A 26722-nucleotide genomic window follows, 5' to 3' on the forward strand; every position below is an offset into this window, starting at 1 on the left:
CACACAAGCAGATATACACAGATGGGTCTAAAACTGATAATAGTACTTCTATGGCCATATACATACCTAGTCGAAAATATAGCCAAGGTGTTAAGCTTCCAGAACAGATGAGCATATTTACTGCAGAATGCCTAGCTATTTTTGCTGCACTTCAATTTATTGAACATAATATTCGTGAATCCAAACTTTGGCTTATCTTAACAGACAGTATGAGTAGTCTGCGTGCTCTTCAAAATTGCAAATTTAACTCAAATTCCAACTACGTTTTGCATGATATTAAACAATTATATTATAAATTGAGCACTCAGAGCGACATCAATATAACTTTAATGTGGATTCCTTCTCACATTGGTGTAGCTGGAAATGAAAATGCCGATACTTTGGCTAGAGCAATTTCAAATTTTTCAAACGACTCAAATGTCAATGAGTCCGGTTAATGTACATCCACGTAATGTACGACCTGATAATCCGTGTACATAACAATGTACACGGAATACGTGCGTGTACAATCCATGGTCGGGAAATATTGGCTGCGAATTATCAGTCCGTACACGGATTGCCCATCCGTGTAATGTACATCCAAATAATTGGAAGCCAAGATGGCGGCCACCTATTCTATCAGCCAATCAGGGGTCAGTATCATAGACACAAAACTCCATTGCTATGCGTCGTTTTAATTAGTTAACCGTGTAGCTACATTAGGCAATTTTTTATTATCATAATGTTAGACAAGGACAAAATATAGGCCCAATAGTGCCCTCAGCTTTATTTGTTGAAACCGACCACATTATATGGCTTTTTGGCGGGAACGGAAACGGTACGGCTGCTTTCTTCATTGAATAATCTAAATAATTAATACGAAATGGTGTTTAATGGTCGCATTAAGTTAGTCGGAAAACATTGGCGATAGTTTTATTATATCTGAATATTTAATAAACGAAGTGTACCTACCTATTTTCGCTTCGTTCCAACAAGCCGCTTCATTACTTATTAATTCGTTTCTTTAATTCGGACTTTTTTTTTGTTTCTTTAATTAGTTTATGCGGACTTTTGAGTTAATTCGTTTGGGGTTCGGAGTAGGAGTCTACTCCGAGGGTGGGGGCTTAGGTTTCATCATTATCACCTTTCATCTTTACATTAATCATCAAGAAAAAAAATACGTAAGACATGGCTGTATGGGCATAGTTCCCTTTGCCTTACCCTTTGGGGAAAACCAAAACAAATAACAATAACTTCAACCCAAATTCTGTCGCATCTATAATAAAATACAATAATTAACTTAATTTTATTGAATAAAAAGCCCAAAACTGATAAATTCCTCACAAAGTAAACGGTCAAGAGATGTTGAGACAATCTAAACTTGTAACATAAAGAGGAATTTATTTATATATCCACTACTATTACTTTGAGATTATTTTGTTGAATACGAAATGAGTTGAGAGCATTTAGGTATGTAATGAGTATTATTATAATATAATGTTACAAGATAAGTGACATCTTCAAAATTAGCTCATATAGGTACTATACTAACCCTTTTTAGTAAATAGAAGAAACTACTGAACCATGTTGGCTATTTAAAAAGACAGTTACTTAACTTGATAACGACATTTCAAATATGTGATGCAGATAATGTTATTCAAATTAACAATCTCTTTTCAGTTCTGACGATCAAGAAGGAATATCACACAGGATTCATCATCATGCAAATGTTGAGGTTATGCTGCTCTACATCATACGTACTAAAGAAATAAATAAAAAGAATTAACGAAAATAACATAAGTGTGAGAGTAGAATCTGTGACGCCAACTAAAGTAATACATGAACAGTGTCTTCACCTAGAATTAATAAATAATGTACTAGTGGAAATGAGACGTTGGTTTTTATAATTGGAAGTGGAATTTTATAATTATTTTCGATTCATCATCATCATCAGCCCATTAACGTTCCCACTGCTGGAGCACGGGCCTTCCCTACAGAGTGATAGGGAGATCGGGCAATAAACCATCACGCGGGCCCAGTGCAGATTGATGGTTATTATCAACTGCTAATGCAGCCGGGACCAATGGCTTAACATGCCTTCCGAAGCACAGAGGAGCTCGAGATGAAAACTTTTTTTTTTTGTGGTTCGATTATGTTGAATAAATTAATCTTTAATCTCAAACATCTTTTTTAACTACTCTCCCAGTAATAATTTTTGGGTAGTGACAAGAATTGAGAAAAGTATGCTGCAATATATTATAATAGTTTAAAAATATCAAAAGAATGAATGAATATCAACAGAGTTTTTAAACAAATGCCAAAAGTAAGTAGGCAAGTACATCAAACCATCTAAATCAGTGATCATATATGTTTGAGAAAGTTAAACAAATGTATCATAATAGAAAGTGGAATTCCATTGTCTCCGCTCACCTCAGTGGAAAGTTTAGCATTCAATTATTACTATCAATTATGGTTAGCCACACCTTTTTAAAGTAATATTATTGTCGCTATGCCCTCTCCCTAAATTAGAAAGAAAGAAAGAAACGTTTATTATAAAGGGACACCACAGTAACAAATATAAAATAAATAACAAATATATAATATAAAAACTAATAGCTAACATAATTAGCACTCCTAATTTGGTGAATATAAATCTATTTAAAAGAAAAATAATAGTAACTAGTACAAGCTTATAGTTATGTATAATTTATACCTCTTCGAGAGCATAGCAGAACAGATTAAGCAGATTAATACTGTGCTACTGCTAGTTTCATGGGACGGCACATGAAGTACAAAAATAAAGATATTTAATATTCAACATAATATAGGAAGTTATTTACTATATTTATTTTTAGTGTACAAACTACAAACAACCTGGGATAGATATTTGGAAATAGGTTACGCCGGTGAGGATATGGTTTGGACATGGTGATTTAAAACTGTCGGGATAGAATGGCACATGAAGTACAGAATACAGATACTTATTTTATTTTATTTATTTATTTATTTATAGATCACTTACAGCTATGTACATTATAACATTTAGTTAGAACATAATTAAACAAAGTAAAACAGTACTTATGTGTAGTGTAAGCCTATTACTTATATTAGATATACTATGCGAAATTGTTTGATTAAAAGGTACAAAAAAACCACCATATGCTCCGTATGCTAAAACAATAATTATAATATTTCAATATATAAATAAATATGTTTATTTTAGTGTTTGAGCATAATCGCACAGTCTAATGAGAATATAATTCACTATGTGTTATTAGGTACTTGGAGTCATACTTCCAAGTATTGCAAATATTGGATTGGAAACAAATTTACGAGTAGTTGGCATAGGATGGCACATAAGTACAGAATAGACAGGTTTTGACTTGATATAGGAATTTATTTGAAATAAATGACATATACACACAATTAAAATTGACCACATGATCAAATAATAATATTAAGGAATGAAAAATAATGTTAAGTGTTCAATAATAATTTGTCTATTTGCTATTTAATCTAAATCATCTGTGTGGGTTTTTTTCAAAAGCGAACATTTAATTAATTATACAGCATTTTTGAAAATTTAAACATTGCATTGCAAATTTATCACATCATTAAAATAAAATAAAAAAAACCAACAGTTGAAACGAAAACTATCAAACAAACTTTTGACTAATTAACTTATTTGCCTATCATTTTATTTAATCTTCTTATCGTGTGATTTGTGAAGTGAAATACCTACCAGCCTCATCAATAATGGTGTCAGGGTTACGATTGAGCCGCCAAAAACCCTGACATGGCTCCTGTAACAATTACTCACTTACATCAGTAAATAGTAACCAACCAGGACTAACGGCTTAACGTGCTTTCCGAGTCACGGATCATCTTACTTTCGGACAATCAGGTGATCAGCCTGTAATGTCCTAACCAAACTAGAGATCGCAAAGTGTTTTTTTGGGTTTTGAACCCGGGGCTCCCAATCGTACGATAGAAGAAGATATCAGAATTCTGTACCGTCGGTGAAAAGTAATACAACTCGAGTTGTATCACTTTTGAGTTATTAGCACACACTTCATGTTCAAAAAAATCTCTTTCTTTCTGTCTAATTCTCGTAACTGTAGCTATTATAAATACGGTGATAATTTTTGTGTTCAGTGATATAAGTACTGTTTGTGAAGGATTCATGCTGTTATAACACGTGTAACATAATTCATCTTAACTTGTATTAAAGTGAAATGAAGATTTTCATTAAATATTTTGGTGTAAGTAAATGCAACTCAACATATATTAAAATACACGCAATCCTTGAATTCTCACGGTCCGTGTTTAATGATATAATTTTAGTTGTAACATCAAACACCAAATTTGTTTTTTCGTGAAAAGTAATATAAATTAATATATATCAAAATATTTCAGAAAATACGATCTTGGATATCAATAACGTGTCGTGTACAATGATACATACAAGTTCGATTCCATGCGCCACCAGTGTGTATCCTAGGGTGACCTCCGCATAAACCTGTCTATGGGAAGACATTTTGTCTAGAGCCACAGCAAACCATATCTGATCCGCATTGCGAATGGGTATAGGTTAAGTTAGTACTTCAGACCAAACCGTGTTTTTTCTCTTTCTGCTATAGCCACCTTGTAGTACTTAATTACAGTACCTCAATAAGTTGTGGGTCCTGATCATGGCGTCGTTATCACCATGGTAGGGTTAGTCAAGAGGTATTTGAGATTTGTCATAACTGTCGTTAGTCTCCTTCCCTTAGCTCGAAGCATAGCTGTTTTACATAGTTTTCTTGATTACATGCAGGTTAAGCGGTGGCTGATTGAACGCTGCCTTCATTGCTAAGGAGGTTGTAGACGTGAAATAATGGCTCCAAATATTATCGAGCTCCAATTAATATGCAAGCCATTCAATACACGCTGGTTAGATCTTTGATGCAAGCGCCGGTAGTGGTATTTTTGAACCTACACAGCCGTAGATGATCGTACATACTTTTGGGTTTAAGGTCCTACTGGGATCCAGCTCGGCATCGGCAGCATCGGGATCTGCCACATCTTCTCAAGAGAAGATTACCAGTTTCTCAAACACGTTGAATGGTGTAAATTTGTCGAGCTACCTCATTTTTATAAACGGAATAACTACTCTGAACTCTTGAGCACCACCAGTAATATTTTTTTCTGTATTTTGATTACATAAGAGAGAATTATGCACAGGACTGTGAAAAATGGAAAGAGGAAGGGGAGGCCTTCGCACAGCAGTGGGATCTTGTAGGATAGATTAGATTAGAATAAATAATTGGCAACACCACGGGCACAACCCCTTAATTAAACCAGGTCACAAAGTTTGTAAAAATCCCAGGAGGTATTTGAGCTTCTGAAAGGAGTTAGTAGGTTAACATAGTCAATAAAAGCACGCATAATGGACCACTTGCGTTTATGCGGAAAACTGAGCCCATTAAAATAACATTACATATTATGAGACATTCGAGTATTCATTGAGTCAAGTCAGGGGCCTATGGCGGCTCAGTTATAACCCTGACACCAGGGTTGATGGGGTTGGTAATTCACCTCACAATCCACACGATAGAAGATGAGACATTTGCCCATACATGTTGTGTCGACCCCACCTAGAGTGAGATAAGGGCAGGAGGATGATGATGATATAGTGGAAAGTTTGCCCACTACACAATAGTGGTCCATATGCGAGGATACGCGGAAAGTCCCCCACGTGTGCTTACGTGTAGAGTTTTGCGGAAACGAGCTCATTTAGCTTAACCATAACAGACCCCTACCCTAACCTACCCTGAGGATAGCCCTGTGTAACCTATAGGTTTGGAGGTGAACCAATGATCTTCATTTTCACTACCTATTCTTATCGTCGCCATTGATTCGACTCCGTTTATCGTTTTGTCAATGTTGCGGGCTCCCATTAGACCGGGAATTTTGATAATTCGAAATATAGAATGTTACTTTACCTTAGGGGATTTTGATTGTGGAATGAGTTGTGATAAATAGTTTCAGCAGGAAAGAAGTAACACTTACCGGTTTGTGTGATTTTGGTTTAAAAGTACGTAGGTACATCACCTTTATCTTCAGGCCATACTGCCAGGCTAGCCCGAAACATTCCTAATGACCAGTCTTAATATGATTCCTCTTACCTTCATTTGTTAGGAGTGGAAATATTATCATAATTGAATTTGTAAGATTTTGACTGCAAAAATGAACCAAAAGTGGTTTTGATTAGGGGCGTAGTGTAGTGGACAAAATGTGTTTGTAGTGAGAAGCAGTGGTGGTTTTGACTGGTTATTTATGAGTTTTGAGAGTTTTCATAACAAAAATATCTTATTATCGCCACCTTACACTATATATACGTGTACCATCTTTATATGTATTTATTACTAGAAATTCGTAAAAACATGTATCATTTTACACAATAAAACCGAAAAAATAAGTCATGTTAAACCACTTGACACAAATTCGTTATACTTTATCGTTTGTGTCAATTGATATAAGTTACGTTTCTTTACTTTTTAAAGAAAATAAATAGAATTTTGCCTTTCTACAACTTTATGAAATAAACTTTCTTCCAAGACATTTTGTTTTTTGTAGAATAAGACTGTAAAATTATTAATTGAAATATGATATATCAACGATGACTTTTGTATAGTTATGTGTGTAAAAAGGTATAACTAGACTTGTATCAATTTACACAGTATAAAAGTTGGTGTCAACTGATACATGTAATTTATTTTGATCCTCTACCATTTCTGTTTAGGTTCTAAATATTAGAAAAGAAACCTTCCATCATCACCTATCGACACATCTAACTTCTGTTCCATTATTCCTTATAAGTCGCGAGCTAGAATGTTTTTAACTTTAAACTCGATTTTCTCAAAACTTGAATTTTGGACTTGTATTACTTTTCACCGACGGTCAAAGACCTTGTATATTCTATACAAGGTCTTTGCCGACGGTACAGAATTTTCCTTTTATTCTACTCGCATAATAATTTAATAATATGGTGTATAGTAGTGTTGCCGCGATAGTGCCCTATCGATAGTTTTCGATCGAACTATCGATAGTTTTGTACGATCGATAGGGTCCTTAATTCCGATAGTATTGTAAAAAAAATCCCATCCACTCATTTAACAGTTTTTTTTTAGTATCGATGCTATCGTTGCTTATCAATAGTATCGCCAAAAACGTGTTATCGATAGGCCTATCCGTTGGGTAGATGATTTATCAAAATAATAATATTAAATTAATATCCCTAACTTGAAATTTAACAGTTCTAATTTAAAAAAAAGGTACCGCCTGTCTGACCTTCCAACCCCCGAAGGGAAAACCAGCACCAAAGACCAAGTATTAGAATCATTGAAATACTTGGTCCTTGGTTGCGAGAATTTCGATTAGTGTTGCCGATCGATAGACAACTATCCTATATATTAAGATATATGTAGAAGTGAGGATCGCGACCACAGGTTATGGTTTTCCACTTGGTACGGCTATATGCTGCGTGCACCGCCCTCTGTATGCTGCCGCCCATCGTCTTCTTCACGATGTCAGATCACCTCGTAGGCGCCCTTCCTCGCGCACGTTTGCCATCTATTTGCCCAAAGATGATCTGCTTCTCCAGACTGTGCTTCGGAGACCGCATAATATGTCCGAAGAAGCTTAGGGCACGATTCCGGCATATTGAGGAGAGCCGCGTCGTGATCTTGAGCTCTTTTAATATGGACTCATTCGTACACGTAAAAAGCCTTAAATTACCAAGTAGAGAAAGTCCGGCATGAGGTGAGCACGAAGTTTTGAAGACAGGAGTGATTGTATTAGATTTCCTCCTGAGCAGTTGCACTACAAATTTAGTGATGAAGAGGTGAGTGATCGAAAAAATATGTCATAGAAGAACTTGTAGACATCATATTAATCTGAGTTACTTGTATTAATCAGATTTTTTACTAATTTTCAGGCAATACTTGACAGAAACCTTAAGTGGGATGACATAATTATAAAGAAAATCAATAAGAGGATGAACTCTTTTAATGTTTGTAAAACAATAGTATGGAAGAATTTTGATGCATCTTGGAGCAATGGCAACATGTAAGCATATTCCTAGTTAAAAATATATTTAAGTGAGTGTTGCTCGTTGTAAGTGGATTTCCTTTACGGCTGATTAGGCTCAGGCCTAGAACGGCCAGATATGAGGAACGGCTAATCCTGTTTTTTTCTCTAATGTGGTTTGTAAGATCAATGACCAACCTCATCAACCTGCTGCTGTGACTATTCGGGTGTCCCAGACTAAAGGCCCTTGACGTAGCTTACTTATCTAATGAAATGCCTATGTAGGTACTTAAGTAATTAGTAACGGAGTCAAGACTCTCTTTGTGAATTTGCCTGTTATGTATGAAACCGTTTATCATGCCAGTCATAGTAACTAAACACATAACGGCCTCCGTGGTCTAGTAGTTGAACGTTGTGCCAGTGTTCCTCCGGTTAGGGTTAATAACAGAAATAATTCGGTTATTAACCGAAATAAATATGTGTTAACAGTACAGGCGTATACCGAAACATTTCGGTATTCTTTATCAAGGGGGTTAATGCGAACACTGTTAACAGAAATTAAAGGTTAACAGGAATGATAGGTTAACCGCTTTACAAACGGTTATTTTTGCATGTTGCCATTCCGTCGTGCGAAAAGAAAGCTGGCAACGCTGCGCCAAGCAACCTGCAGGCACTTGGCGGCGTCGTTTAATCGTTCCACGCGCTTTGTTTTTTACTATTTCGACGTTTACTTTTAACCAGCGACGCTACGCGGAAAGGTCGTAACGTAGTTGCAGAACGCATGATCCGATTTGGTTACTTTTTTTTTTGTTTGATAGGTGATAATTACGAGAAGATTTGTAGACATGACGGAAGGATCCAGGGTCTGATGATGACCAGGTTATATTATATTTTTATATATACTCCACAAAAAAATTACGCAAGATCGCCGAGTTTGAGTTTGTTTGACTTGTCTTGATGAACACTCTGACCCTAGGTGGTTGTTGGTGGTTGATACTCAGGGTGTGATGATAACCAGGTGGTTATAAGGATAGGAGCTCGATATTAAAATAACGCTAGACCTCCGAGTTTGGGCTTGTTTGATTTGTCTTGATGAGCCTTCTAGCTATACTTCGCTTTGGTGGTTGGTATTCAGCGTCTGATGATGACCAGGTGGTCATAAGTTAGGAAATCGATATTAAAATAACGCGTAACCTTCGAGTTTGGGCTTGTTTGAATTGTCTTGATGAGAACTTTATTGGTGGTTGGTATTTAGGATTGGATGATAACCAAAAGGTAGGAACTCGAAATTTAAATGACGCAAGACCTCCAAGTTTGGGTTTGTTTGATTTGTGTTGATGAGAACTCTGACTCTAGGTGGTTGTTGCTCGTTGATACTCAGGGTGTGATGATGACCAGGTGGTCATTTGTATTGTCAACTTAGAAACTCGATGTTAAAATAATTTGCCTTGACGAGCATTCTAGCTCTGGTTAGTATTCAAGATCTGATGGTAACCAGGTGGTTATAGGAACTCCATTTTAAAATGACGCAAGACGTGGTTACTAGTATGAAGTCGGAAGGTAGTCGTCATGGAATCTAGACAATATAATAACGCTCTCTAACTCACTTGTTTGAGTGATCTTGAATATTACTCTGATCTGAGATGGAATTGGGATGCATCTTAATATGTAGCCATAGGATGAAGTCCGTATCGCATGGTTTAGGCGTATGGTACGTTACGGTTTTGTATGATGCGTATATTAATTTAAAGACTTAAATCGAGTCTATTTTTTAGTCGAGGAATCGACTGGATTCGACTAGAATCGATTAAAATGGACTGGATTTGACAAGCACCTAGAATCGTCACAATCAGCTTGAATGGACTTAAACTGACACAAATGACTTGAATCCACTCCACTAGACTGGATTCCACAAAATCGCCTAGAAACGACTAAAATCGACAGTTTTTTATTAATAATATAGGCTCACGTTTGACCGCGTTTGAAAACCGCGTCAGTCTCACCTGGTGGTATGGGACGATGTAGTCTAGGGTGAATCACGCTTACCTAGCAAATGCCTATTCACCCTAGCCTTGAAGAATGCCAAATTATAACGAGTTGGAAATGCAGACGACTGTTCCAGTCCTTTGCTATTCGCATCAAAAAGGAAGAGGCAAAACGTTTAGTGCGGATTGGTGGTATATCCACAACATGAAATGTCTGCCGACGACTAGTTGTTCGAAGATGGAATAGTGTGGGTGGAATTAACTCATGAAGTTCCTGCACACACTGAACCGCACACCGAAGTGTATCCTATAAAAAACCGCTACCCTTCGTCTGTGTTTTAGACTTTGGAGTCGAGTCTTCACTAACGACTCATTGTCTTCTTCTTCTTCTTCCTAGCGTGAATCCCGCCGTCTTGCGCCGGGGTCCGCTTTCCTACTGTTCTTCCTCCACTTTGCCCTATCCTGGACATCATCTTCGGATAACCCGCAACTCTCCATGTCTTTCTCCACGACACTCAACCATTTCAGCTTAGGTCTTCCTCTACGTCGCTGACCAGTAATATTGAAGTTGAGTGCCACGTTGCCAATGTACTCAGGCGGTCTTCTTTTAACATGCCCATACCAACGCAGCCGGTTTTCCTGCAGTTTGTCAGCCACGTCACGTACACCGAGGCTACCGCGCACATACTCGTTGCGGATCTTGTCGAGCCTCGTTACGCCGCACATCCAACGTAACATCTTCATCTCTGCAACTTGGATGGACTGGACATGTTTTTTCGTTACGGCCCACGTCTCGCTTCCATAGGTTAAGACAGGTCTTATTACTGACTTATAGATAAGCCCCTTCAGCTTTACAGGCATTCGGCTATCACAGGTAACGCCAGTAACTTCACGCCACCTGAGCCAGGCTACTGATATACGGTGCTGTATGTTGCTCTCCAAATTTCCGGAACTGCAGATTATTGTCCCCAGATATTTGTACTCGTCGCACTGTTGAACAACTTGTCCATCTACCACTAACGACTCATTGTCTACGAGCTTTAATGCTCAACGCTCCACCAAGTCGAGAGCGGCCAACCGAGAGCTGGCAGAGCCTTGCCAAAGGTGACAGCAGTACTCCATACAACAACGAACCTGTGCTTTGTATAGATCGAGCAACTACTCTGAGGGGAAGTATCATCTGACTTTAGAAAGGATGTCTGATTTTTGGCTGCAATTTTGTCATCGACTCGGTGCTCGAGATAGTTGGTAATTGACGTGGATATTAGTGATGGTGTAACGAATGTAAATTTTTAGACATTCGCGAATGCGTATACGAATATCTGCAAAAAATATTCGCGAATGCTAATATTCGTTACATCACTAATGGGTAAACTCCGGAACATTGGAGCCAGATTCGTTTCGCGGTGAACAGACATGCCTGGGTTTTGGAAGCGCTGAAGTTGTTGTCACCCCGTTCTGAGACGGACTTAAGGGTCAAATTCACACGATTCATAAGATTCAGATAACAAGTTCTGATAACGCTGACATCCCTGGTGCTTGTTCTCCGTCACTGTGCTATCGTCTGCATACCCATAGGACATAAATCAGCAGATAATTGATATGGAGCAGGAAGATAGTGGGAGAGAGAACAGATCCCTGAGGGACTCCGGCACTAATACCATGTAAATCAGACGAGCACCCATTGACGACTTCCCGAATCCGTCTATTCCTCCGGAAGTCAGATATCTAATTACACAGGCTAGAAGGGATCCCATATGCCGGAAGCTTTCCAATAAGCCTATGGCTATATTTCCAATAAGACTCTCCCAAACCCTATCAAAAACCTTTGTGATATCAAAGGACACGGCAAGAGCCTCGCAAGTGTGTAGCGTACACAAGAAGATCGCCAGTTGACCTATTACGGCGGAAACCAAATTGGCGGTCACTAAGTAGTCGATCGAGTAGAAGGGAATTGTTCAAGTTCGCTGAGATGGGGCGGTAGTTAGCAGGGTCGGCACGGCACGACTACCTTTTTTGGACACAGGCTGCACATAGGCAAGCTTACATGGGTTCGGGACTAGTCCTGAACCCAAAGAGAGCCGGTAGAGCCGTGTCAGTACTGGAGACGACTCAAGTGCACAGTTCTGCTGTACGATTGCTGGAATACCATGTGGACCACGGAACTCATTCACGTCTAGAATGTGAAGCATTTTTAGGACCTCATGTTGCCGGATACAGATCTCTGCCATTCTTCTTCTTCTTGTAGTTTCGATGGCATTCAAATTTTTTTCAGACCAGTATTGCCATTGCCAGATCACACGGAGGTACACTAGGTGGAATATTGTTCTCAGCATCTAGACGAGAGTCGCAGGTGAGGAGATAAATAAATTTGCCTTCTCGTGCGCGGTATAGGTCAGCGATCCATCAGGTTTCAGCAATGGCGGCAACAACAGACGGCAGAAATTAGCTAGATAAATACCAGTTGGGTACTTAGCCAGTTTCGCACCGATTTGGCCTACTTATATGGTCGAAACGAGCTCCGCGTATTGTCCTCTTGCAAGACTTGGCGGCGTTATTCGGAGTTTTCTTCAGAGTTAGGAGCTTTGCAGGTATATTCTTCAGCCCACACCCGGTATGCGGGTCTGCGCAGCTCGTCGGGTCTTCTGAAGAAAAGCATACCTCACTCCAAGGATAGGACGCGAAGAAGTGCCGCATCTCATCCCAGTCTGCTAACTTGTATCGTCATATTCGCCTGGATTCTCTGCGGTTAAGATCAAATGGGGGATAGACAGATAGAGATCTCACCAAACAATGGCCGGAAGTTCCTAAAGGAAAGTCACTGATACTTGATATCGGTCCGGATCAGTTGTCGGCAGAAGGTCCAAGCAGTTGGTGGTATGGTTGGCAACGTCAGGTACCCTTGCAGCGCAATTTACCAGCTGTGAGAAACTTAGTGACAAGGCAAAAGCCTGCACCTCTTTGTCAGCCTTTGTCAGCATGGTCGGTCTTCTGGAACGGGTACAAACACTCTTGATGGTAGGCGTTGAAGTCCCCCAGAAGAAAAAGTTGCGTTGAGGGATACTATACTCCGCATTACCAACTCCACTTTGCCAACTCCGATGTGTCATTAAGGTAGGTGAATAACCTGGAATCCAGTCGAGTGAAGTGGAATCTAGCCATCCTTATCGATTCCAATCAATTTTGTAAATTTTACTCGAATCCAGACGATTTTAGCCGATTTTTAACGATTCCATTCAATTTTGTCGAATATAACCGATTCTTCAAAAACGCTTGTTTCCCGTTTATACCCATCTTTCTCTTTCCAGATGAGTTTGTTTTAATATTTTACTCTTCGTTAGTAATAACCTATAAAACCGAGGTTAACCCTTGATATGTGTTAACAGGTTTCAATAGGTTAACAGATTAACGTGTTACCGTAATAAAAGGATACCGATTGAATCTGTTAACCTTTTATATCGGTTAACTTTTTAAATGGGTTTTCCGAACACTGCGTTGTGCTCACAATCCAGAGGTCCCGGGTTCGAATCCTGGTGGAGAAAAATTTGCTTTGTATTCCTTGTTTTGCTAGGACATTACAGGCTGAACACCTGATTGTCCAAATGTAAGATGATCAGTGCTTCAGAAGGCATGTTAAGCTGTTGGTCTTGGTTACTACTTACTAGGCGGACCCTTGGCGGCTCAATAATAACCCAGACACCAGGGTTGATGAGGTTGGTAATCCATCTCATAACTCACATGATAGAAGAAGAATAGTAACTAAGGAAGGGATCTTCTTCAGTATTATAATGGGCTAGGTAATGGACTCCAATGCGGGTTGGTGGAGGTGTTTTTACGGTGTTTTTCTTTTTTGGAGCAGCATGGTGGAGTATGCTCCATACCCCCTCTGGTTGATTGAGGGGAGGCCTGTGCCCAGCAGTGGGATGTATATAGGCTGTTTATGTATGTATGTAGGTAACGGACTGGTATCTATCTTAAAAAACTGACTGCATGTTGTCTTGATTTATTAAAGTTTAGAGAGATGGAAGTGTATACAGCATTTTTAATATTTGTTTTCTCTTCAGATTTGGGAGTTGTGAGTGACAACGAGCAGATTACATAACAATGGGAGGATAACAAGGGCCTTAACTGAAAAAACTGGTGAATGTTCCCAAATAAACCTCACAGATGTAGAAGAAACACAAAATAAATTTGTTTATTTATTTTATTTCTGTTCCCTACTAAACTAGTAATAAAACATACTTTTTACAAATACTTTTTGATTGTATTTTATTTATAACATCAAAACTTGCACAGAAAAAAGAAATATTTATATTTGTGATGGGTTGCTTATCTGTCACCACTCTGGTCATTATGTCCATCACAAGAGGCTGCAGTCGGTCTTCTTGGTAGTGCTTGGCTCAGGCCATCCTGGTATGGTGGTGTGACTATGTATGTATGTACAGCACCACAATGGTAGGTATGTATGTATTTTGTATACTCCTGGGTTCTTCTTTTTTTATTCGTCACCATCTAAAACAAGTATAATGCTTAGATAATTATTCTAATAAGAAACAAACATAAATAGCCTATTTATTATGTCCCACTGCTGGGCATAGGCATCCCTTAAATCAACTGGAGGGGGTACGAAGCATACTATATGCTGCTCGACTGCAGATTAGTGACGGTGTTTGGCCTAAATAGCCCGGGAATAACTGCTTGACGTGCCTTCTGAAGCACAGAATCATCTGACTTCTTTAGACAATTGGATGATTCAAGCCTGCAATTTCCTATCCATACAAAGGACCTTGACAGCCTCAAAGTGATTTTGACTATGTCCCCATTGGGTATCAGACCCGGATCTCCAGATTGTGAGCTATGGTTAGAGAACCATTAGACCAAGGAGGCTGTTATATATATAACTCATAGGTAGACAGATTTGCATTCATATTTAATGTACTTACATACCTGAGAGAATATTAGGGATCCATGTCACAGACATCTTTTTTGTTATTGGTGGCTCATAATTACAATTCAGGATGCAGTGGCTATTAGGACTACTTGCAAACGTCAAAGTCAAAGATTTATCACCTGAAATAAAAAAGGATTATTTAGAATACATACATACATCAATTCATGCTTACATTTCCTAATGGGTTGGACAGAAACAAATATAATGATCAGAAGGATGTAAACAAAAAATGTGGGTTCCGTCACATTCCCAGTACATTTAGCATGCCATGATATTCGTGGAAACTGAGATAAAGCAGTAAAGAGCTTGTAAAAGAAGTTTTTTAGCCCACCTTTTGTTACTGCTAACTGGTGATTTTGTTTGGTTCACATCATAAAGTATTTTGAAATAATCTAAAGGAATAAACCAACAAGTAAGGTATCTACCCAGAGTGGGATCAAGTGTATTTTGCTTACATTTACAATTATTTTCTATTATACATAACATAATAATATGATACCTATAAACTTTGTAACAACTGCACACCAACTTTCAATACTCAAGATAATACAATTACATACTTGCAAGTAAAACACTAGGAAAATGCACAACTTAAACTGCAAAATAGTACTAATTATTCATATTATTTTAGTTCTAATAAACTTTGTACTCTTTTAGGAATGATACTGTGCAATCAATCTAATTCTACAAACTTTATAATAAAAGAATATCAAGCCAATTCTTTTATTCTATTTTGCCAGAAACTCTCTTCAAGTAACATTTACAAAGAGCATCCTTATAGATGACGGCTTGAATTTCTGGGCTTTTAGCAGCGACTATTCCCCTCCCACCACCATAACGTCCCCCCCATTTTCCACAACTACCTTCTCAGGGGTATTGCAGATCTCTCCCAGGTCATCCTTAGAGCTCTCTAGCTGGACACCGGGAGTCAACTGGATCAAGCCAGGGTTGGAGGGTTGTATCCTTCTTTTGGCAAACAAACCCTGTGATCAAGTCTGGATACTTTTCAGCCATTTGACTGTAGCTACTGAGTACTCCGATGTAATTAGATTTCCCTGAAAAAGCATAAAATTTACATTAGACTACTCTTTTTCAAAGTTCATTATATCATAATTTTACATTGAAAACACAAATTGGTTCAACAAATCAGTTTAAATTACCTCACAACTCATTTCCGCCACCAAGAAAACACCTCTACTGACGCCATTACTAGATCCATTAAGAACCTTCAGAATACCCTCTCCAGGCAAGGAATGAACAGTCACACAGTCTGCCCACTCTCCAATCTTGTAAACACCCTTTAAATATTGCTGTAGAACAGTATTGCCAATATCAGCAAATTTACAGTCCTCCAGTATTAAAAAGTTAAGCTGTGCTACCAATTGTTTCAAACTGCTTATAAAATCCTCTGAAAAATCTTCTATAATATCCACATGGGTTTTCACTAAGCAGATATGTTCGCCAACTTTTTCTAACAGGTCAAGGATTTTCGCTGTGTGTTGTTGTTTTGTTAGTCAACGGACAAACATAAATTGGTTTTCTTAGAAGCCATTATGGTGAATAGCTGCTTCACAATGGGTGGCTAGCTCTGATCTATCTTCATATCTATGTAAAAGCCATTCGGTTTACTGGTTGTACTGCAAAAGAAAAAGCAAATAAAATTTATGTAAATACTGATACACAACACGAAGGCTATTAATGTTATCTAGGTATTAACATTATATAATCTCCACAAACATCACAAGAAATAAGCAAACATAATAAATTTCTTAGACAACTTGTTTAAATAAATTTAAATTGTGATAATTACCTGTTGAAGGAGCTTTAGTACCTTTCAGGTAATCATGGACTTTAGTGGCTATTTCTTGATTGATCTATTTTTTTATTTGCCAACAATATCTCAATCAAACCAGACAAAGAAATAGAGATTTAACTTGGACATTATTTTCAAGATTCTCTTTCCGTCCCTGTTCTCTATCGAGAATCACAATTGCCTCATTGGATACTAAACCCTCATTATGCAGATCTTTTACAGTTTCCATCACACTGGAACCAGAAGTGATCACATCTTCAATGATAAGGCACTTTTGACCAACTCTATAATGGCCCTCTATTATTTTTTTGGTACCGTAAGACTTGGCTTCTTTTCTCCTCATCAACATAGGCTTTGTGGCTTGAACGCTCAACAAGGTCGCGACCGGTAATGCAGTGTACGGCACTCCACACAGATGATCGCATTTACTGTCTTTTACAGCGAACTCATATAGATTGCTATATGTAGATATTAAGTCCTAGAAAGAGTAACCAATTTTAAACCGTATACATAATAGACTAGAATACCATCCACATGTAATCATAATGTACAAAATTGGGTATGATTTCTTACCATAACAGCCGGATAGCTGACTATAACCCTCAAGTCCAAGTAGGTACACCGGTGTCTTTATGCCGATCTTCGTCATAAATTCACCAAATTTCACAGCATCTATATTGAACAGCTTAAGCGCTAGTTCTTGAAGTTTATTATTGTATACCATTTTTATTATTATATCAATTTAAACTAAATTAAAATGGAATAGAAGAGGAACACGTGTGAACAGAATCCTCAGGTAGATTATGGTAAATGCACAGACCAAGTAGAGATGCTAGGATGCTACGCATCAGGCGGAAATGTTCCATTAAAAAAAACCTCTGTTGAAATTGCACTTATAGAACATGACAGCTCTTTTTTTTAAATTGATTTGCCTTGGAAGTTAGTAGCTTTGGGACTTTTTGGCGGGAAACGGGAACGGGACAGTTGCTTTCTTCATTGAATAATCTAAATAATTAATACGAAATGGTGTTTTGTGGTTAATGATCGCATTAAGTTAGTCGGAAGACATTCGCGAGTGTTATTATATCGGAGTATTCAATAAACAAAGTGTATCTGCCTATTTTCGCTTCGTGGCAGGAAGCCGCTTCATAACTCGTAAGTTTATGCGGACTTTTGAGTTAATTCGTTTGGGGTTCGGAGTAGGAGTCTACTTCGAGAGTGGGGGCTTAGGTTTCATCATCATCACCTTTCATCATTTCATTAATCTATTTTTCAATTTGACATGGCTGTATGGGCATAGTTCCCTTTGCCTTACCCTTCGGGGAAAACCAAAATAAAAAAATAGTAGCTTTGTAGCAATTTTAGCCTTTTTCAGCCTAAATCGCCTCCCCTTTTCACCCTATAAAATTTATTTATTTTCAATTGGAAGGGGAATTTGAACATGATGAGTAGTGCTATTTATTATTTTATTTTTTAATGGATTGTTTTTTTGGATCTCATGTAATCAGAGTACATTCTTGCACAAATTGATGTCAGATTTTTTTCGTGACAATCACCCGCTTTCTTTATCTAGGGCGTCGAGGAATGGAGTAAATGGGTGCATCTGAAATAAGAAACACAAAGTAAAAAAATAATAATAACCTCACAACAGCTCTAAATCGACAGAAACAAATAAACATCCTACAACGCCACACCCATACCTAGTCCATTCTGTTGAGGGAATTATTTTTTTTGTGTTCTATCTGTAGATAAATATGGAAAGTGAAACAACATCAAAATAATTGCCTAAAATAAAATAATAAATAGCACTACTCATCATATTCAAATTCCCCTTCCAATTGATAATAAATAAATTTTATAGGGTGAAAAGGGGAGGCGATTTAGGCTGAAAAAGGCTAAAATTGCTACCAACCAAAGCTACTAACTTCCAAGGCATATAATTCAATTTAAAAAAAGAGCTGTCATGTTCTATAAGAGCAGTTTCCACAGAGCAATTTTTTTACTATGGAACATTACCGTCTAGTGCGTAGCATCTCTACTTGGTCTGTGGTATAAATATATAAATATGCTCTTATAAAAGTAATTATAAAATATTAAAATAAACTGTTTCAAATGTGTAAATTTAATTACCTACTGAAATGACTGGACTTTCATTTTATTTTGTATTATATTATATGGCCAGGTTTCAAGACTTAACCCATGTCGGGTGATGGTTTATTAACCAATCTATTATCACATAACCAATCCTTATTAGTCTTGTAAAAATAATTATAGAATATTTTCAGTTGCCAGCGAAATTGTGTTATTCCTGACTTTGGGTCATATGGACTGGGCAATTATGATTTTGGGTTCTTTCTGACAAAAAGAGTCTAGTATGAGGGAATGGTTTGTTAACCAATCCATTATCTACATAACCAATCCTTGTTAATCTACCGGTCAATTTATACAAAAATGTAGAATATCTTCAATTGCCTGTCTTCTCGGGTATTTTCCTGGCTTACGGATTGGGCAACCATATCTGACTTAAGATTTGTATCAAAAATTGTCTTATAACAAATGGTTCTAATTTAATTACCCCACAAAGGATTGTGCACGGGACTGAGTTTATGTATTATTGTAAACGTGAACAGCTGGTAAGCATGGCTCCTGTCCACAAACTTTAAGTCCTGACAAACATTTTGATAAAACAACTTTCAAACCTCCAGACTTTTTTTTATAAACTGTTTATTAGGATATACTAACATACTGTGATAAAAGATAACGGCTCTTCGTTTGTTCGTACATTTATTTAAACGTATAAAAATAGAATAAAAAACAAACGAGGTTACCAACAAGCCTGTTTGACACCGTTTCTCTCGCTATATCTTAATAGAGTACATTCCTACTGCGTGTAAACGTAGCACAACCACAAATAATAGATTGATCAATTAACCAATAGGCGACGAGCGAGATCGACCAATAGGAGGAAGTGTACACGGAATATTTGGATGGGCTTTATCACCTTGTGTCGCTTTTGTCCAAGGTGTTAATTCGCAGCCACGGAATGTACGCGATGATAATCCGTGTACATATGGTCACGGAATATTTGGATGTACATTACTCGGTTGGGCTTTATCATGGTCGTGCATTACAGTTTCCCAATGCAACAACCAGGAATGTTGCTATACCTCACACTGATTTACTTCCATACTTAAAACATAAATTGATGCTGGACTGGATGCAGAATTGGGAGGAAACTCTCAAAACTAAAGGACAGTGGTATGCCAAAATTAATAAAATAATTAGTCGCCCGTGGTTCACAAGATCAACATATCTTCATGAGAAAAGATTTTATAGTATCATGTCACGTCTAAGATTTGGACACTGCCGATTTAAATCACATTTATGTAGAATGAACATCATTTCATCACCGAAATGCTCAGCATGTAATACAGATCAAGATCAGACCCTTAATCACATATTTTTTGAATGCCCAGCTTTTAGTATTCAGCGATTGATTCTGGTTGACAGATTATTGCATATTTATGGAACATCAGAAAGCATCCCGCGCGACATTCAAGACGTTTTGGCAAATATTGCAACATACAGGGACTTGTATGCTTTTATAATATCTTCTGAAGTGGAGTTATAAAGGGGATTTGTATACTTTTCTTGGATATAAGAAATTTGGATATGTCATTTTTATTACAAAGGATTTGAATTGAAAACATGGATTGAACATAATAGAACATGGATTGTACACGGATATTAACATGAAGAAGACGTGGCTTCGGCCTTGAATATTTTAGATAAGACACTTTTATAAAGGACTTGAAATAAAGAACATTGAGCAATACTCACACAAGACGTGGCTTCGGCCTTATTAAGATTTGGACATGACAAAAAAATACATTAGACGACGGCTGCACGGCTTTGCCTTTGCCTTTCCCCAAAGGGATAAAAAAGTTAAAAAAAAAAAAAAAAAAGAAGCTGACATTGAATTAAGAAAAAAAAACATATGATCTATCCAATCAAATGTGTTTTGCCATATTACAAGAATTAAATAAGTGTTTAGACGAAAGATTTTTTTAATTTTAAAATCAAAATTTAGCCGATGCCATGATTCGAGAAGATGACCCACAGTTTAGGATAACACCGTTTCAGCAAACGGCATCGGCTTGTACTGGTGCCCTTATAACCTCGTTGTTCAGTAAGTATCTATCAATTATTTTAATTACACTTCAATATTTCTCATCGGCTTTTGGTTATATACGTGTGTAATTGCAGTGACACCTTTGGACGTGGTGAAGATAAGACTTCAAGCTCAGCAGAAGGCTTTGCTTTCGAATAAATGTTACCTGTATTGTAATGGTTTAATGGAACATCTTTGTCCTTGCGGCGAATCAGCATGGATCCCGCGACGAGTACATTTCCACGGTACCATCGTAAGTGCTCAATTTATCTACTTATCACCTAATAACTGTCAATCATTGTTTACAAAATAAAGTTTTATGGGATATGTAACAAATATCTAGGTATATCATTGCTTATCAGTTTAATGTGAAACCAATTCCAAGGCCAAACTTGTGCATGCAAAGTATGTCTAAGTAGAACACTATTTCACAATAGGTATTTCTGATCATTTGATAGTAAAATTATGTATAACTTTTAGATATAATTAATTAATCTTTCAAATGCCGGAACGCAGATCTCAACCAGACATAATGTAAAATTTATTGTGTCTGGTATTTCAGCAGATGAGAAGTTAAATAATATTTTTATCTTCACATTTCTTTATTGTAATTGTAATATTTTTATTAATATATACCTATTTTTATGTATTATGATTAAATTATGTATTTTAGGATGCATTCTACAAAATAGCCAAGTTAGAAGGAGTTCCTGCCCTATGGTCTGGTTTAAGTCCAACCCTTGTCCTCGCTGTTCCCTGCACAGTCATCTACTTTGTGTCATATGAACAGTTACGTTACAAAATGAAAACCTCATACAACAAGATTAGTGGAGACCGTAAGTAAAGAGGTTTTCTAACTACCTACATAACAGAAATGTATAAAGCAGCTTATTAATAGCTTATATTGTAAAATATTATAAGAATTCCTTATTTGAATGATGCTACTGGGAAAGATAATTGTTCGTAAGATATTAGAAGATACTGAGAATAATACAAGGTGGAATCTTCCTTGGCTAACATCCAACCAACACAATATGTAAAAGCCAGCCTAACACACATTACTTTTTAGCAACTATATTCTTGTAATTACTTGTAATTTATAATTTAGTAAATAATAAACAACTTTACATCTATGTTTGAATATGTTTGCTATTTTTATAAAGGCAAAAATAAAGTTTTAATAAGTCATATAATTCCTACAAGTACAGGGGAAACACATTATAATAGGAAATAGAGAATGTACTTTCATAAGTAGGTATTTATACTTGCAAAACAACTCAAGGTTGATACATTTAATCATGTATTATCTACTGTTTTATTAAAGCTATTGTCAGGAACTGATTGTCATTTTATTATGGTCTTGCAAGTTTTACAGTAAAATTTGTTACTATACACATGTCCAAATTATCATCAGTCATGTTCACATTACCATTACTATCAAAATCTGTAGACTCACAGTCATATGATACTAACACAATTTATTTGTAGTTTAATTGGACACATTTGTTTAAGTATAGTCTGGAGGAGGTTGGAAGTTTTAAACTTACAGTCAGTTAGGTGCTGTCATTTTCTTATCTGCCGAAAAGGAAAGAGACGGGTTATCGACAGGCATAAAATTGATGGAACATGTCAATTTTAGGCAAGAATTTTAAAAACCTCCCAAGTTTTTATTTAAGCCAATAACCCGACAGAATTAAGTTGACATCACGCATCAAACGGGTTGCATACCAGCGAGATGCCTATTTTATTATATATATATATACCTATTTTTGGAATAATATAATTTTCCAGTAAGTCAACCAATGTGGATACCCCTGATCGCTGGAGCTACCGCCAGAGTTACAGCAGTTACCATCGTAAGCCCTCTGGAACTAATCAGGACGAAAATGCAGTCAAAGAAGCTGACTTATTCAGGTAAATTGTTTCTTATGTAACTGGGTTTCTAATACTTTTTGTGCTTCCTTTTAGTTGCATAGCACTGATTTGGACAAAACCAATTAATAAAAATAATAAGTTATCGTTTTATTCCTGTTAGAATATTTCCAGTCAATATTTGTATAAATTTAAACTAACACATGGTTATCTTTTCAAGAAATAACTTCTGCATTACGTCAAGTAATAAAAGTGGAGGGATACAGAGGCCTGTTCCGAGGATTAGGATCTACACTTCTAAGAGACGTACCATTCTCAGGTGAGACAACAACAGATTCTTCAGGCCTTTCAGCACCAAAATGATTTACAATTACAATACTAAAATTCGATTGTCACACTAATTTGTACCTATTTTTCAGGAATATATTGGACTACTTTTGAATCAGTAAAAAGAAAATATAACAAACCTGATTCAGAGAAAAATACATTTTTATTTAACTTCTTCTGCGGATCGGTTGCTGGAAGTGTAAGTAATTGCCTATTTACAAGTGACTACTTAATAGAGAATGTTGCATTATTTGACAAAATGTCATGGTTAATATCTTTCAGATTGCAGCCTTCGTCACATTGCCCTTTGATGTAGTAAAAACTCACCAACAAATAGAATTAGGTGAAAAAGAGATTTACGCCGGTATGTAACCTTATTTCTGATTTATATAAGTTCAAGGAACTTAAATGGAGGCAAATTAAAACGTAGCACTGCTAGATTTTATTGCTATTTTTATGGATTTCAGAAAGTAAAGGCAAACAGAGGGCTTCAAACATGCACGACATTGTTAGAAACATATACAAGAACAATGGTATAAAGGGACTTTTTACTGGTCTTCTGCCTCGAATATTTAAAGTGGCCCCAGCGTGCGCCATTATGATTGCCACATTTGAATACGGCAAGCAATTCTTCCAAAAGTACAACACACAGAAATATAAAGAGAAAATGCAGAGGTAAATATGAATAACTTATAGTTATACTTTCAAATCACTACTAATTAATACTTTATGCATGTTCTTTCTATTACTCCTATTATAATAAACTACACTTTTATTTAAAGAGAAGATGAGCTTTAGTTCTTTTGAAATTATGTTATCTTTATTTTAATATCTTTGGGAATAGTAATGTAAGTTCATTCAATATGGGTATGTCCATTTCAAATGTAATTTGAACATCATTAATTTTAAAGTACATTACAACATAATTATTGAAATGAACTTGGCTGTACCTACTTTACTGCACATACATTGTGTAAGCACTGAATATAAATCAAGTTCAGTGATTTCAAGTTTAATAATGTCATATTTTATTTTATGGAATTTTAAAATAAATTATCTGCTAATCTTCGGATTTTAAGCAAAACAGAGAGCTATACTTAACAGGAAGAGAGTAGATACATGTCTATGATTAAATTCTCCTAAGGTTATTTTAAACTTTTCAGCCAAGGCATAGAGCTTGAAATAATTAAAAGTGACTAGTTGCATGCAATGCACGATATAAAGGTATATGAGTGTATGCATTAGTGTATTGTATTGTTGTAGACATTTGATGATAACTTAGGTTTAGTTTCACAAATTTTTTGTGTGTAATGAAATTTGTATTGTATTTATATCATGAAAACTGGCATGTCTGGCATAATCATTTCATTTATAATACAGAATTTAATTCTTGTTTGATAAATCAGATAAGTATTATCACATGAGCAATAAAATACTTAGATTTAAGAAAACCTTCAAAGAGTTGTAGAAATAATTTATAGTTTTACATAACATACCCTAGACGTATCATAGTAGATAAAAAAAATGTTGAATAAAAACGTTCCTTTTTAATTTGATATAATTAATTTTAAGACTGGGGCTAATTTCTGTACACACCATCTAATTTTATTTTAAGTTATACCTGTCATTTTCTTATGCGCCGAAAAGAAAAGGGACAGATGATTCTGGGTGAATCAAATAGATATCTCACTGGTATGCAACCCATTTGATGTGCACTGTCAACTTAATTCTGTAGGGTTATTGGCGAACATAATTTTTTAGAGGGTTGTTTTAAATTTCTGCCTAAAATTGACGTCGTTTTCTTTTTCAGGGAATAAGTAAATGACAGGCAGAACGTAAAATAAAATTAGATATGGTGTGTACAGGAATTAGCACCAATTGTCTTTCTATATAATGTACCTGTAGAGACAATGCAAGCAATTTAAGTGATATTTTTCATATTTATTTGCAGGCATCAAGAAATTGTTATAGTTCCGGTGACACAGCCATCCACTGGCAGTGACTACTCCTGAATGGACACAGATTTAGTTAAGGGACATAAGTAATGCATGACCATTGCAGTTACATTCATGTAATATATATATTACTACAGTAGTTGTCAACTATTTAATGTACATTTAGCTGTAAAATGCAAATGTCCTCATGTATATTTAACAGTCATTTTAATATTGGTGAATGTTGAAATCATTGTGCAAACTTTGTTTTATCGAGAAGCAATTTACAGCCCATTTCCATTTCATATCTTTTAAACTACATAATATTTTTTAATGGATGTTCCTCTGGTGAAATGTTTATTCGGAATTTGTACTATTACCATCTAAAATGATCATAAATATATACATATCAACTTGGTATTGTTATATAATAATTTCTTAAGATGTAAATTATATCACCATGTTCGCACATTGATTTCAAAATATTGAAGTAAGTGTTATTTTTGCTTCCATGAAACAATATTCCAGCAACCAAAGTAGTGACTGAAGTAGAAGAAAGTCAATGATGTGATATTTTATTTAAAAGTCCATATCTCGGCTGTTTGTTGTTTCTTTTGACGATTGATAATATTTTTTGTTTTCTAAGGGCAGTCTGATTTAATTTAATCAGTTGTAATTTAAGATGCTTATTTCGTTGTTGAGTCTATTGCTGTTTTAAAGTCCAGTCTGAAAAATTATGAACGTAACGTAATTTTAGTGTACTGTTAGGACACACCAATTATGTATTTTTATAAAACCACAATTTGTTACATTATTTGATTTATAATTTTAATGTTATTGCTCACATTCTCTATCAATACACAGTTTAGAGAGAATGGACGAATTGTATTATAATTTTTGTTTAGAAATTAATGTTATTTGTAAATATTGGTTTAATATTATAAATGGCAAAGCAAATAAATTTAGTAGGCATCTACTAATATAGAAGGTCTTGCACATTTTTTTTATTATTTCTTACATCTTAACCTAAAATACGATCAAATGCTACACATTAAGAGGTTAGTTTAAAAAAATAGTAATAATAAAAATGTTTTTAAAAGAGGTATTTATTTATTACATTATCTTAAGTAAAATAGCAATACATTAGTGTACTATAGGCCCTAAAGGTTCAGCTTTTATATTCCCAAGATCAAGTCTGCTGTCTATAGATTCATCTATTTGTCCGACGATTGCTATGTTGTCGCCTCGAATTATATGCAGTCCTAACACTACTTGGGCCACGCCAGTAGATGAAGAAAACACTCTTTCATGCGATTCATCCAAAATTATGTTTATTGTCTGATCAAATCCTTTCAAAGTCCCGATAAAGTTACGACCGTCTGCAGTTATCACTGAAACTGTTTGGTTGACGTAGTTTTCGAGTCCTGATGCCATTGCAATGTGCGTACGCCTCCTCGCCGTACGAAGTAATCACAGATGATGTAAATACAGGCACAATAATGGTGATTTCCGTAAATAAATATGTTCAAGCACGGCTTGTTTGGTTATAATAACTTGATAACAAACTGTCAAACAAACGAATGTCAAAGGGGCGCGTTTACTTACACGATCGCTCGCCCA

At 36.2% G+C, this 26722-nt stretch overlaps 2 protein-coding genes and 2 long non-coding RNA genes across 4 annotated transcripts; 3 read left to right on the plus strand and 1 right to left on the minus strand.

Annotated features, from left to right (window-relative positions):
- The first annotated feature begins 1129 nt into the window (after nt 1–1129).
- LOC126370340 (uncharacterized) lies at nt 1130–2161 on the plus strand. Its single transcript, XR_007566848.1, has 2 exons — nt 1130–1449; nt 1660–2161. It is a non-coding gene; the product is annotated as an uncharacterized LOC126370340 (long non-coding RNA).
- A 3844-nt stretch (nt 2162–6005) lies between these two features.
- On the plus strand, nt 6006–14288 carry LOC126370344 (uncharacterized). The gene is made up of 3 exons (XR_007566861.1): nt 6006–7864; nt 7958–8088; nt 14099–14288. It is a non-coding gene; the product is annotated as an uncharacterized LOC126370344 (long non-coding RNA).
- A 6477-nt stretch (nt 14289–20765) lies between these two features.
- LOC126370260 (probable mitochondrial glutathione transporter SLC25A40) lies at nt 20766–26203 on the plus strand. The gene is made up of 9 exons (XM_050015082.1): nt 20766–20987; nt 21065–21222; nt 21643–21805; nt 22761–22883; nt 23062–23160; nt 23261–23367; nt 23451–23532; nt 23636–23843; nt 25120–26203. Exons 1-9 carry the CDS (start codon nt 20897–20899, stop codon nt 25178–25180), a joined length of 1092 nt encoding a protein of 363 aa, XP_049871039.1. The 5' UTR covers nt 20766–20896; the 3' UTR covers nt 25181–26203.
- On the minus strand, nt 26191–26689 carry LOC126370328 (U6 snRNA-associated Sm-like protein LSm8). Its single transcript, XM_050015181.1, has one exon. It carries the CDS (start codon nt 26534–26536, stop codon nt 26246–26248), a length of 291 nt encoding a protein of 96 aa, XP_049871138.1. The 5' UTR covers nt 26537–26689; the 3' UTR covers nt 26191–26245.
- Between the last annotated feature and the right edge of the window lie 33 nt (nt 26690–26722).

Source organism: Pectinophora gossypiella, chromosome 10 (assembly GCF_024362695.1).
Source record: "Pectinophora gossypiella chromosome 10, ilPecGoss1.1, whole genome shotgun sequence".
Lineage (NCBI taxonomy): Eukaryota > Metazoa > Arthropoda > Insecta > Lepidoptera > Gelechiidae > Pectinophora > Pectinophora gossypiella.